Source organism: Ochotona curzoniae, unplaced genomic scaffold (assembly GCF_017591425.1).
Source record: "Ochotona curzoniae isolate NIBS_2020 unplaced genomic scaffold, NIBS_Ocur_1.0 scaffold_4701, whole genome shotgun sequence".
In the NCBI taxonomy this organism is placed as follows: Eukaryota; Metazoa; Chordata; class Mammalia; order Lagomorpha; family Ochotonidae; genus Ochotona; species Ochotona curzoniae.
The window spans coordinates 847,108-860,471 of record NW_024467122.1 but is presented as its reverse complement, the minus strand read 5'-3'; the positions used below and the strand labels follow the sequence as shown (position 1 = coordinate 860,471).

The 13,364-nt window shown below is 54.0% G+C and overlaps 1 protein-coding gene across 1 annotated transcript in view; it reads left to right on the top strand.

Annotated features, from left to right (window-relative positions):
* The window catches only part of AGBL1 (AGBL carboxypeptidase 1), a 472,681-nt gene that overhangs the window by 351,146 nt on the left and 108,171 nt on the right, over nucleotides 1-13,364 (top strand). Inside the window, exon 23 of the mRNA XM_040969772.1 lies at nucleotides 1,116-1,279. Within this exon, the coding sequence (XP_040825706.1) occupies nucleotides 1,116-1,279 (164 nt within the window). The remainder of the gene's footprint in view (nucleotides 1-1,115; nucleotides 1,280-13,364) is intronic.

The window sequence follows — 13,364 nt, the reverse complement described above, 5'->3', positions numbered from 1 at the left end:
ACTTTATGGGGAGCAGAGAATGAGAACTTGAGAGGATAGTGGTCCCTGATGCGGGAACTTGGCCACAGTCTGTGTCCCCAAGGCAGAGAGTGACCCGCCTTTCACAGACAAGGAAATGAAGGCCGGTGGAGTGCAGCAAGCCCGCAGCCCTGGGCCAGAAAGCCATGGACTTGGTGGCCAAGCCCCTCTCCAGCTGCCTTCTGCCTGGTCGCCCAGCACCGCCGCTGGCCCCACAGGTCTGGCCCCAGCCTGCTGCCCTTACAGGTCCCAGGCCCATCGTCTCAGCAGTCCCTGCCTCCTAGGCTGTGATCAGGAAACAGCAGGCCGATGCTGTGGTTTACTTAAAGGACCTGTCACGCTTGTTATTTACTTGGAAGACACACAGAGACAGGATGATGGCCCATCTGCTGGGCACCCTTCCCCCAAGGCCCACAGCCTCTGGGACTGGGTGGGTGGGAGCTGGCAGCGGCGACCCCATGTGGGTTTCTCATGCAGGTGGCAGAGGCCCTGGGACTTGAGCCCCATTACCTGTTGCCTCCTGAGGGGTGCGTTGGTGGGACGCTGGAGCCCGGAACCAGGGCCTTGCACAAGCTGTCCATTGAGGGACCTGGGATGTCCCCCATAGCATCTTCATGGCTGTGTCCCTCACTGGCCTGAGCCCGCACTTTCAGAGGACTTGGCTTGGAGCGGGCAGGGGCAAGGTCAGCTCTGGGGTCACACGCTGTGTGGGCACGTTGAGCCAGTGCGCGCACAGTGTGTCCATGTAGATGGGTTCTTTTTACTGACTTCAGTGTGTGGAGGAAAGAAGCGTCCTATTGTTCTGCACTGGTGATCAACTCAGGGGCAAAAGGATGACTCTCCATGTGGTTCCAAAGCTCTGCTTCTTTGTAAGTGTGGGAAAGCATGGCCATTGGACCACTGAGGGAGGGGCATTCGCTCCTTTACTTTCTTAGCCCCCATCTCTGCTTCTGATGGGGAACCCAGGCTGAGAATTGCCAATCCCAAAGCACATTGCAGCACCCAGGGCAGGGGCTGCAGGTGCTACTGGCTGCGGGCTGTGTGGCCAGCGGACAGCTCAGGTCCCTTCGCTCATGGGGTGTCTCTGTGCCTGGCAGGGGCTGCAGTTTGGAACAAGGGAGCTGGAAGAGATGGGTGCCATGTTCTGCCTGGGCCTCCTCGTCCTGGAACTCAAGTCTGCCGGCTGCCGCCAGCAGCTTCTGGCCCAGGCTGCAGCTCTGCTGGACACTGAGGCGGCGGCCCTGGACCTGTGCCTGCAGCGGTAAGTCACCTACCACACAGGGGGCAAGTAGCAGTTGGTGAGAGCTGTAGCTGGCCTGGGAGAGAAGAGGGAGCAGGGCCATTGCCAGAGGAACTGGAAGAGCCAATAAATGGAGATGGGTGCCCACATGGCAGTGTGTGTGGGGCAGTGCTGTGTGCACACACAGGCTGTGTGGGGCCTTGGTGTTCCTATGCCCACGGGGCAGTGTGGGGGCAGTGCTGTGTGCACACACAGGCTGTGTGGGGCCTTGGTGTTCCTGTGCCCACATGGCAGTGTGGGGGCAGTGCTGTGTGCACATGCAGGGCAGTGTGGGGCCTTGGTGTTCCTATGCCCACATGGCAGTGTGGGGTAGTGCTGTGTGCACACACAGGGCAGTGTGGGGTCGTGGTGTGTCTTTGCCCCAGGGCTGTGTGGGGGCAGTGCTGTGTGCTCACACAGGGCAGTGTGGGGCCTTGGTGTTCCTATGCCCACGGGGCAGTGTGGGGGCAGTGCTGTGTGCACACACAGGGCAGTGTGGGGTCGTGGTGTGTCTGTGCCCACGGGGCAGTGTGGGGCAGTGCTGTGAACACACATAGGGCAGTGTGGGGCCTTGGTGTTCCTGTGCCCACGGGGCAGTGTGGGGGCAGTGCTGTGTGCACACACAGGGCAGTGTGGGGTCGTGGTGTGTCTGTGCCCATGGGGCAGTGTGGGGGCAGTGCTGTGTGTGCATAGGGCAGTGCAGGATCGTGGTGTGTTTGTGCCCACGGGGCAGTGTGGGGCAGTGTGGGGCAGTGCTATGATCACGCATAGGGCAGTGCAGGATCGTGGTGTGTTTGTGCCCACGGGGCAGTGTGGGGCAGTGTGGGGCAGTGCTATGATCACGCATAGGGCAGTGCAGGATCGTGGTGTGTTTGTGCCCACGGGGCAGTGTGGGGCAGTGTGGGGCAGTGCTATGATCACGCATAGGGCAGTGCGGGGTCGTGGTGTGCCTGTGTCCCTAGGGCATGCTGTGATACACACAGGGCTGTGTGAGGCAGTGCCGTGTGCACACACAGGCAGTATGAAGACATTGCTAGAAAACAACGGCCATCACACCAATTCTCCCATAACATATCCCTTCTATAAACATGAAGGATTTTCCTGAGCCCACTCGGAGCTGAGCAGCCAGGCTGGGCAGTGGTGCTGGGTGAGGAGCCAGGCCACCATTGCCTGAGGCTGGGTGGTGGTGCTGGGTGAGGAGCCAGGCCTCCATTGCCTGTGGGAGCCTCTCCTGGGGAGGCCTGCTCTGGCCGGGAGCCTAGTAGAGGAAGGCGAACGGGGAGCAGGTAGAGCGAGGGCAGCCGACAGGAGTGGCCTGTGTCGCTGTCCTGGTCCAGCACCCCCAGAGAGGACAGGGCTGCTGGGGGCAGGCCTTCCCTGCACCGCAGCCTTGGATGCAGGTGGCTGTCCTGCAGCGCTGCATTTGCACTCAGTTCGTGTTGGTCTCCCCTGCACTGTGAGGCTGCTGCCCCGGCCCAGGAAGATGTCACGGCTGAAGTCTCCACGTGGGGCCTGGTTCCCCAAGAGCAGGCTGAGCCTATGTTTCCCTGGGGCATGTGGTACCCAGGAACCCGGAGACCTCTGTCTCCCTGGAGACCAGGGTCCTGTTGTGACATCACAGATGTCCCTGCCCTGCCCAGGCCCTGTGTGCGTCACATTCCTGCTGGATTCTATCTGGACTTCTGGGTCAAACCACCTGGGGCTGGTGTCCCTCAGGGTCCCCCACTGCTCACAGACTACTGGCAGAGCCTGCTCTCATGTGCCCGGCTGCTCGGAGGGGTCTAACTGTCTGGGAACCAGAACAGGAAGTCTGCTCAAGAGGCCTTCTCTAGTTTGAGTCGAGGGAAGCCCATGCAGGCCTCCAGCGCCTGGCTGCTGGAGTATTTATCCCAAAGTCCTAGGACCGGGTCCTCCCTCACTCACGACTGGCTGCTGATGGTACAGGGAGACACTGGGGTCCTCCGTGCCCTTGGCCCTGTCCATGCCCTCCTGTACGACTAGCTGCTGATGCTGGGGTCTGCCAGTTCAGCCACCTCAGGCCTGGAGTTACAGCCCGCCCGCTCTCCCCCACCCCACTGCCGCCTGCCTCTGACTCCTCGGCAGAGCCAGCTGCCACCCCATCTCTCTCCCCAGGGAACCAGAGCTGCAGAGTGGGCTCAGTGGCAGCTCAGCAAGTCAAGGACTCCAGGTCCCCCACAGTGAGAGTGGCCTGGTGCGTCCTTAGTTTGATAAATGGCTGGGGTAGGCCCTGGGCATAGTGGTCACCATGTCACTTGGGAAGCTTGCATCCCACTTGGAGCGCCTGTGGGAGGCCCAGCTCTTCCCGTTCTCATTCCAGCTTCTTGCTGACCAGGCATGCCCTGGGAGGCAGGGCTTGGGGCCCAGCTGTGGACACCAGAGGCCCGGTGGAGCCAGGCTCCCGGCTCCTGCCTGGCCTGCTCCAGCATGGGGATGTTTGGGGAGTAAACCAGAGGATGGATCAGTCTGTCTTTCTGTCTCTGCCATTCTAATAAAATCAAAATTAACAAAGAAACATTTAAAGCATAGCAATAGTTATGATTCAGTCATGCATTCATGGATTTTGGGAGAAAAATGTTAATTTTGATGATGAAAAAGATGCCTGTTCATTTTGGAAAGCACAGTTTTATTCTCCTAAATGAGAGAAAGTAATTGGAAAATGCAGACTGCACCCCACGGCTGTATTTGATCCCCCAGCTAACCAGGCCAGCACATCACTGGAGGGAGCCCCATCATTGCCCCCGCGAGCAGGCATGTAGTGTCTCAGCAACAATGTTTGTGCTGTATTTGTAAATACTGGTCAGTTGATTATCTTGTTTCTTTTTTCAAATTTTAGGGGCCCATGGGAGATGTTCAAATGTAGAATGTGATGTGTTCCAATTTTGAAAAGAATTGTTTATCATGAATTACTTTCTTGTAAATGTCCTGGCTGTTTTTGACACTATTTTGTTAAACATTATTTTAAAAATCCACTTTTAAAGTTAAAATTGTACGTTAAGATCAGTTAATTTATATTTTCCTACACATTGCAAATATTTTTTTCTGAACTGACATTTGCTTTTATAATCCTTACATAGATGTGTGACACTAAGTGGTCTTGCTTCCAAGCAAGTGCATCTATCAAACTTGCTGTTTAATTCTTTACCTTTATTTTTCAAGATTTGTTTTTATGGGAAAATCAGATTTACAGAGAGGAGGAGAGACAGAGAGAAAGATCTTCCATCTGCTGGTTCACTCTAGATGGTTGCAATGGTCAGAGCTGAATTAATTTGAAGCCAGGAGCCTCTTCTGGGTCTTCCACGCAGGTGCAGGGTCCCAAGACTTTGGGCCGTCCTTGACTGCTTTCCCAGGCCACAAGCAGGATGCTGGATGGGAAGTGGAGCAGCTGGGACATGAGCCGGTGCCCACACAGGGTCCTGGCGCTTGGAGGCAGAGGGTTAGCCTGTAGAGCCTCATGTTTGGCCCAGTTCTTATCCCTTGACAAGCCTGCCGACAGAGCTTAGCAAGAGCTAAATTCATATTCACTGTAACCCTATGCTGGTGTTTCTGACACTAAAGTGAGATGCATAGGTTTATAACAAATGTTTGTTTATATTGTAACTGCTTTTACATTATTATTATTTAATCATTTTATGTTTCAAGTTATCCACTTTTGTCACTGGTTATTAGTAACAGTTCATAATATATTATGAGAGATCTGTTTTTTTTTTAAGCTGTGGCCTTTACTTTTAAGAAAATTTTTATTTATTTGGAAGACAGAATTTAGAGAGAGGCCTAAAGAACAAGATCTTTGAACTACGGTTCCACTCCTCAGATGGGCACGTGGCCAGGAATGGGCCAGGCTGAAGCCAGGAGCCAGGGCTTACCTTGTCCCCTCACAGGAGTGGCAGGGGCCCAAGCACTTGGTCAGCTGTTGCTGAGTTACAAGGCACGCTAGCAGGGAGCTGGATCCTCGATGGGATGCCAGCATCGCCAGCAGAAGCTGAAGTCACTGAGTCACAGTCCTGCCCCTTACGAAGGAGCTGCAAAATCTCCTGGGAAAATGGGCATTAGAAAATGTTACATGGATTTCAGGTTGTTTGCACAAAGATTAATTTATCTTTTAGGTCCATTCCATTTTTTCATAAATGTTTTGAAGTACCATCATATATACATTCTTGGATATATTTTTAGTTTTATATTCTCTTCAATTACTTTATCTTCAAGAAACATGGGAATATATTGTTAAGCTTCAGTTTTAACTATTTGAAAGACAGATGAGGGGAGGAGAAAGAAAAGGAAGGGAGAGAAACAGATCGTCCACCTGGTGTCCACCCTTCACACGCCTGTGGCAGCCCAGGAACCAGGGACTCAAGCCGGGTCTCCCACGTGAGTGCAGGGACCCATCAGGCACTGCCTCCCAGGCACATCAGCAAGAAGCTGGGGTCAGGGGCACAGGCAGGGCTCCACGGCACGGGTGACCCGCACAGTGCCGCCCTGGCCCCACACACGTTCCCATAAGGATCTCCAGATGCTGCAGTCCACCCCGTCTGTTCAGGGCTGCGCTCTGTTGGAGTCCTGGGAGTTGTAACCCACAGGGACCGACCTTGAGCTGTGTAGAAGCCATGGCTGGCTTGTTCTGTTCACTGGTGGCCTGTATCATGTTCCCCAAGCGGGAAGTTTTTCCCACCTGCTGAGGTCTTTGACACAAATCAGGCAGGTGCTGTCGGCGTTCATGCTGTTGCCATTTCACGCGTCTCTTAGCTAGGAGGGCACTTGAGGAAGCTAATGGGAACATTTCTGTTTATTCTGTTGTAAAACATTTCAAAATCCAGGCATGGTTTATTCAAAGTGCACATTTTTATATGAGCTTTTACAAGATGTCTTTTATATCATCGCATGCTTCTAATCTCAGTTTTTAGATTTTATTATGGCTCTGAAAGTGTCTTTTTATGATATTTTCATGTCTGGTTGTCTCCATTGTTAAGAGAATCTTTGTATTATTTGTATATTTATCCGTAACTTCTGAACTTACTTGCTGGCTCTATCTAAAATAATCTCCATGGATTTGTCTGCTTTGCTTAGACACTCACAGATTGGCTCTGAGCTATTATGTTGCTTAGCTCCTCATGTGCCCTTGGCCTGTTTGGAGGGTCCCGTGATGCAAATGGCTCCTGGCTGTGGCTTCTCAGAGTAGGGCCTCCTGTGGACTTGACTGTGAGTGACCAGGAACCAGGCGAAGGGGCAGAGCTTGCTGTGGACTTGACCGTGAGCGGCCGAGAACCAGGGGTTTAGCTTGCCTATGAATGCAACAGCTTCCTTGTTGGTCACCTCTCGCCCTTAGGTTATTAACATACCAGGACTGATGGTGAATATTCCTAAAAAAGCAAAACCAAAGCGCCAACAACAAAAGCTAGTGTCTGTAAAAGCGATTGTTCCTTTGAATACAGCCGAGTTCCATCAGTAAGTTTTGTGACAGTTAGCCAGCCTTGCGCATCTCAGGAAAGGCGTTTTCCCATGGACACTGTGGCTCTTTGCTGGGTCGGGCACTCTTGCGCCAGGAGTCAGGGCTGGGCTGGGTGGGCACTATTTGTCCATCTATTTAGATAAACCCTGAGTGTCCTAGGGTTTACCTGCACTTGGAGTACATACACAGCAGGTGTGAATGACCTGCAACCTGTTTATTGGAAAACCGTCTTATTTTCCCCCCTAACGACCGCCTGTGTGTGATGACAGGGATGGGAGCACCCCAGGCCACTCGCAGCCTAGGGCTGTGAACAACGCCCTGCACCTTGCCAGGGCTCCCGCTTCTCCACGCGGATTCATCTCACCTGTGCCGGAGAGCAGATCCAGACAGGCGGCTTGTTGGCTCTTGAAATGACGCGTTGTCGCAGTGTTTCTTATTTGAGAGCTAAAATTACACACGTTGATGGGACACTCAGAGATACCTCGCTGCGAGTATGCGTCTGTAACAAGTCCTATTATCACGTGTTTACAGTGGACACACCCACAATCCTGTCCCCCAGGTGAGCCCAGCCTTGCGGCCCATCACCACTTCCCACAGCTGGGCCAGCCCTGTCCCTCCTCTCTGCTGCCTGGATACCTTTGCCAGGCTGTGTGTCTGTGTGTCCCGCGCTGGTCACTCCCACGTTGGCCACTCCTGGGCTGCACCTCCTGCCCTCACGGCTCAGCTTCCCTTCCATCACTGTCCATCTGTGTTCATGCTTGGCTTAGGAGTGTTCTCGAGCTGGTTACTGTGGTGGGGATGCACTGGCCATGGCCTGCTCCTCGGTCTCCACTGTGAGTGAGCTGGGTATGACCCGGGGAGCTGGTGCTTGGGGAGGTCAAGGAGAAGCTGCGGGGAGTGAGGGGGGACTGCGTGCTGTCACATTTACAGATCAGGGAGACGGTGTTCCCAGCAGCCCCTCAGGACAGGACTGAGGCCCAGGCCCCTGGACCTGCACAGATCCCACCAACTCTGAGTTAAAGCCACTTGGCTATCAGGATGCTCTGTCACCCGAGCTGAATTCACGTTTGTCAAATAGCCCACAGACTCAAGTACTGAAGGCTGCACTGTGACTCGCACGTCAAGCCACCAGCTTGGATGCCAATGACGCTGGCACGGCTTTATGCCCCAGCTGCTCCACTTCTGACCCAGTGCCCTGCCTGGGAAAACAATGGGGGATGGCCCAAGTCCTTGAGGCCCTGAGCCATGACGGAGACCCTGACGAGGCCTGTGCCTGTGGTAAGTCAGTGGATGGAAGAATTCTGTCTCTTCCTCTCACTCTCTTATTTTCTAATGAAGAAGTAAAATTTTAAAACAAAGGATATAATGTCTGAGAATATTCTTAGCATCATTTGATGGTAGCAGGTTGAAAAACAAAACACAGCTCCAGTGTGAGCAACAGAGAGGCAAAATCAAATATTTTGGTATGATTTTATGCTGAGTCTTCTATAATAAGCAATGAGAGTAATGAAAGCGGTTGCTGTGTCTGCGCAGGGAGAGCTGTAATGAGCGCCCTGCTCCGTAAGCGGCTGCTTCCCCCTGGAGAGCCACTTGGCGCTGCTCAGGAAGACCCGTAAAGCCAGATTTGATCCGGGGTCTCCCGCTTGCAGAATACTCCTCCAGAAAATAAACAGAACTGAAAACAATATTTAAAATGTGCATATTTACAGAATGACACTAATATCTCCCCGTACTTCACAACAACTCAAATTCCTAGTGGCAGAAAAAGAAAGAATGGTGTTGATTAATTTTCTAGAATACTATAAACCCGTAAAAATCACAGCTCTGTCGATGTTTACATGGAGTAATAACACCGCAAATATTTACGAGACCCCTCCAGAGGCCGGACGCGGGGCTGAGGCTTGGCGAAGTATTATCTCACTTAATCATGCAACTAATTCTGCGTGTCAGCTGCTGTTATTGTCTTTGCCTCCTACAAACGGGAATTAAATGTCATGGAGATGAAGAAGTTCGCCCAGTGTCAGCCAGCCAGTGCGTCGCTATGCTGGCCGGAAGTCCAGGGGCCGTCAGCTCAGGGCTGGAGCCCTCACTGGCTAGTGTGGCCCGTCACACCGTCACGTAGGGAATAAAGTGAGGGTGACCGCTGCTCTCTATCTGCTGCGCGTCCACTCTGCCACGGCAGAAGCATGGGTGCAGGTGGTTCCAGGTCTCCCCAACACCAGCTCCTCTAGAGGGCTGGGAAGCCTGCAGCGTTATGCTGACTTGAGCTCACTTTGCCCAGTAGCACTCCTTGGTTGTGTTACTGTATTTAGAAGCCAAGGTTTGTGTCCCAGGCCGGGGCGTCATGGCCCGGGGATGACCAGGGACATGGCTGGCAGACAGGGAGGTCTGAGGGTGTGTGTCCTCCCCCGGAGCCTGCTAACCCCCAGTGACCCCTGAGCAGGCGACCTCTCAGCAACAGTATTGGTGGCTCCCCGGGACCCCGAGCGGCTTTGGGGTGCGCATAGGTGATCCTCTCCTTGCCAGCCTACACAGGGGACCCTTTGTAGGCTCAGGCTCTGCCAGATGTATGGCCGTTCTCCCACCTCTGAACCCCAAGTTGCTGAGAGTGGTGTGGGCTCCCGGGCCCCGGGAAGGAGTTCAGGAAGTCACCCTGCCGAGTCTTGGTTGCAACCATCATTTTCAGGTGTTGTTCCTTCCAAACACAGGGAGCAAGTCAAGTCTTTGCAAATGTTCCCAAGTGGCTGAGGTTGTTCTTGTTCGAGGTTCCAAGTGCTTTCAGTGGCTTTTCATGAACTGCGTCCATAGCCCTTTTATGCGTTTGTTCTTTCTTGCTCTGTTGACTCTCTCTTCATCAGCACCCCCGCCCCCTGGCTCCATCGACAAGCAGCCCTAGCCATCTGGGCTGCCCTAACGGTCACCTGGGCAGGGGTGGGGTCAGGTCAGCGGCTGTGGAGGCAGAGTAGAACTGTATTCTGACCACAGGGAAAGCAGGGGCAGGGCAGGGAGGGAAGCTGCCCTGCAGATCCCGCCAAGGCTGTGACTTGCAAATGGCAGGTCCTCAGGGAGACACAAGCCACGCCAAAGTCCACCTTTGGTTGTGCGTCCTGAGGCTGGGTGCTCTGCTGTAGAAAAAAATGGGTGGCATGCCCGTTCCCGTGGCCACCTCCATCATGTGTATCTTGTCCTGGCCAAGGCCCAGCTCCTCTGAGATGGAGGAGCAGAAATGGGCAACTGGACCTCCCCTGTTGCCCCAGGAGCATCCTCCCCCAGGGCTTCTGGTCAAGCTTTCAGCAGCTTAGCCCGTAGGAGCCGCAGTTCTGGGTCTGTGTATTCCTGCTGACCAGAGGCCCTGCGGCTCAGCGGGGGTGAGGGGACACACAGTGGCACCTGCCCGCTCTCAGCTTTCTTTGCTTCCCGAGGGGGGAATCCCCACATTCTGTAGACCCCAGCACCCTGCACTACTTTGGGAAGTGACAGCCAACGGCATTCTTGGCTTCCAGCGGAGGCTGCCCGGTTGTAGCTGTGAACTTGGATTCTGAAAGCAAAACAGGGAATGATGTTGCGTGGCACAGCGCTCTCACTGGATTGAGCAGAAGCTGAAGTGTGGTTTGATGCTTCTCCGGTGAATGTAAAGGGACAGCTTTGCTGTCAACAGGCAGTGGCAGAGTGGCACCCACAGTGAGGGAAGAGAAAGCAAGACAACAGGAGCAAGGGGCTTTCCCAGACTTAAGGAAATGACACCTTGAGGGAAGGACCCCACCAGTCCAGCGTGGAGAGCAGGATCTGGAGCTAACGGCCCTTGATGTGGGCTCCACAACTTGCTCAGTTGCCCCTCTTGGAGGTGGGCACAGCCAGAGACCCAGCGGGACCACTTCTGTTTCTTCAGATGGGCATGCCCAAGTCTGCCCTCGGGTGTATCCTGTTGAGCCAGAGCCTGCTGATTCCGTCTATGGCGCCAGGGGAGCCTGGTGAAATGCAGGGTCATTTAACATAAGCCAGCAAGCTCCAGGGCCCTGGAAATGGAAAGTAGATGTGCCAGCGTGCTCGGGAAGATGGGAGCCTGTTTGGTGGCTTGGCATCCAGGGCGCAGCTGGGATCTCTGCTCTTCATCAACATGCAGTTGACAAACACAACCCAGAGACTGAATCAGGGACGAGCCTTCTGGGTGTGGAAGGCTGCAAAGATTGCATCTTTGCTGCCTCACAGCAGGCAGGCCCTGGGGGATCATGAACCCCCTGCTGTTGAGGGGTGGGGAGGAGAGGCAGTGCGGGGAGCTGAATGTCTGATCCAAGCCACGGTGGGACGCCAAGGCTGATCAGAAATTCAAGCCCAGGTCATGAATCCACATTTATGTGCTGTTTTCCCTGGAACATGCTGGGAACTGTGCTTCAAAATCTATCCATAACGTGCTTTCTGGATGAAACGCAAAAACAGAACAAGGCCAGAGTATGTTCTCGTTAAATGGGCATTCTTCCCCTAAAAGCTGGCCCCACCTCTGACTCCCCCAGTGGGAAACAGCCCCATGCCAGGCCTGCAGGTTGCATTGCCCATCTGCTGAGCAATGTCCTGGGGCAGAACCAGCTGGCCTGTGCCAGAAAGTCCTCCTAGCATTTCAGTGTTTCTTCGCTGGGGAGTCGAGGCGCCCCTGTCTGGGCAGAGGCCCTCACTGCAAACATGTTGCCGTCACAGGGTCATCTGAGCTTCGCAGGGCCTAGGGCGTGTGGATCCACTTTGTCTCCTCTCAGCCAGGCTCTGAGAAGCTCGGACTGCTCGGATCCCAGCCGCAGCCTTTGCTTAACCCCACGGGTATGACTGTGGCTGGAAAACGGACGCCAGAGATCCGATATCCTTGGCTAACAGCGCTAACAGCACCCCTGATAATAATAACCAGTTTATCGATTCCTTGGCATGGTCTTGCTGTTTGTACATATGAATTCCAGGAGTTCCTGTGAGTATGGGCAGGCACTGTGCGGCAGCTGGGTGAGCCAGTGGTGTTGTCTCACAGCAGCAGTTAGAGGCCCGGCTCCTGTTTCCTGCCCAGCTTCCTGCTCATGTGCCTGACAATGCAGCAGTGATGGCCAAGTCCTCCCGCCCCTGTCACCCCTGCAGGACACTCAGGTGACTTGGGTGGCCTTCTAGGCTCCTGGCCTCCATCTGGCCCGGCTCCACGGCGGGCACTGGGAAGTGAGGAGGCAGCAGATGGAAGGGCCTCTCCCTCTCCTTCCCTCAGTCACTTTGCTTTTCAAATAAATGAATGACTAAATGATGAGTTCCAACACTGCATCCCGCCAGTAGCTCCGAAAGCTTGCTTATTGTTCCGCTGCACAGAGGCGACCAAGGCATGAAGTGCTTCAGCTACATGCCCGAGGTTGTGCATGTGTGACGTGACAGTGCTGCACTCTAGCCGGGACAGCTAAACTCCCAGACCCTCCATGTCACTCTGCGATCCTGCAGAGGCCGACGACAGGCTTGTGAAATGCAGCCGTTCCTCAGCTTCTCACCGACTCATCGTATGCTTGCCAGGGTTGTCTGCAGAGATGCTGGTCTCGGTTTGTCCACGCAGGACTGGTGTGAGGGTGACAGAGGACTCTGCCAGTCCACCAGAGAGACTGTGGCGCACAAGGCCGGGCAGTGTGTTCGGCCAGGCGTGCTGTGGTTCTAGGGCTTCACTGAGGTCACCCCCACCCTCCTCTGCAGCCCACGGGCAGGGGATGGGGGCCACCGCTTGCTGGAGGCTGGCGAGGTCCTTGTGGCTGAAAAACTCCAGCTGAGCCCCAGGTTCTGGATGCATGGCTGACCAGATGCACACTGGACTTCCCGACTCTGCCCAATGCTGCTTGCAAACCAAGCTTGGGGAAGAAGCTTTGGCTGAGAACAATGGTCGCCTAGATTCAGACAAGTGAATGTGGTGCAGGAAGTCACAGGATTGGCATCAAGGGGCTTGGCTGAGCGCTTAGGAAGGGGACATCGCTAGAAACACCCAAATCTCCCATGGAAGGAAATGCTCCCACAGAAGTGATTGGGCTGTGACTTCCTTCAGGTACAACTGACGTGCGGTAAGTGGATTCTGACATGGAAAGCAGAAGCTTTGAGATCATGGTAAATGAATTCGAAAGTTTATTTTTATTAAAAATTGTGTATTCTGAAAAAGTCCATGCATGGATTTCAAAGTTTGGGCACCAAAATAACCTTTGATTTCGTTTTTTCACAAACTGTTTCAAGTGCTTGGGTCCATAGCTCCATGAAGCCTTGAACACAAGGAGAGGCACCATCCTCCCCGTCACCTCCCCAGTAGCCTGACCTCTGTGTGTGACTCCCAGCATAGCAGCCCCAGCCACCACTCTTCTTCCTGTTACTCAATGCCAGCCTGCGTTTGGGAATAGAATTTAAATTCAATCAGTAACTGTGCACTTTCGAAGCTTTTTCCCCACTGGGCAGTGATGCTAACATTTACTCAAGTCCTCCTCATTTTATTTTAATTTGTGACATGAGCACCAGCTGGTGGGCTGGAGACAGGCAGGACTGGTTCCCGTGGAAGTCAGGCTGGGCAGGGTCTGTCCTGACTTGGGTATTTGCTGCTTAATTCTCCCTTCCCCCGCC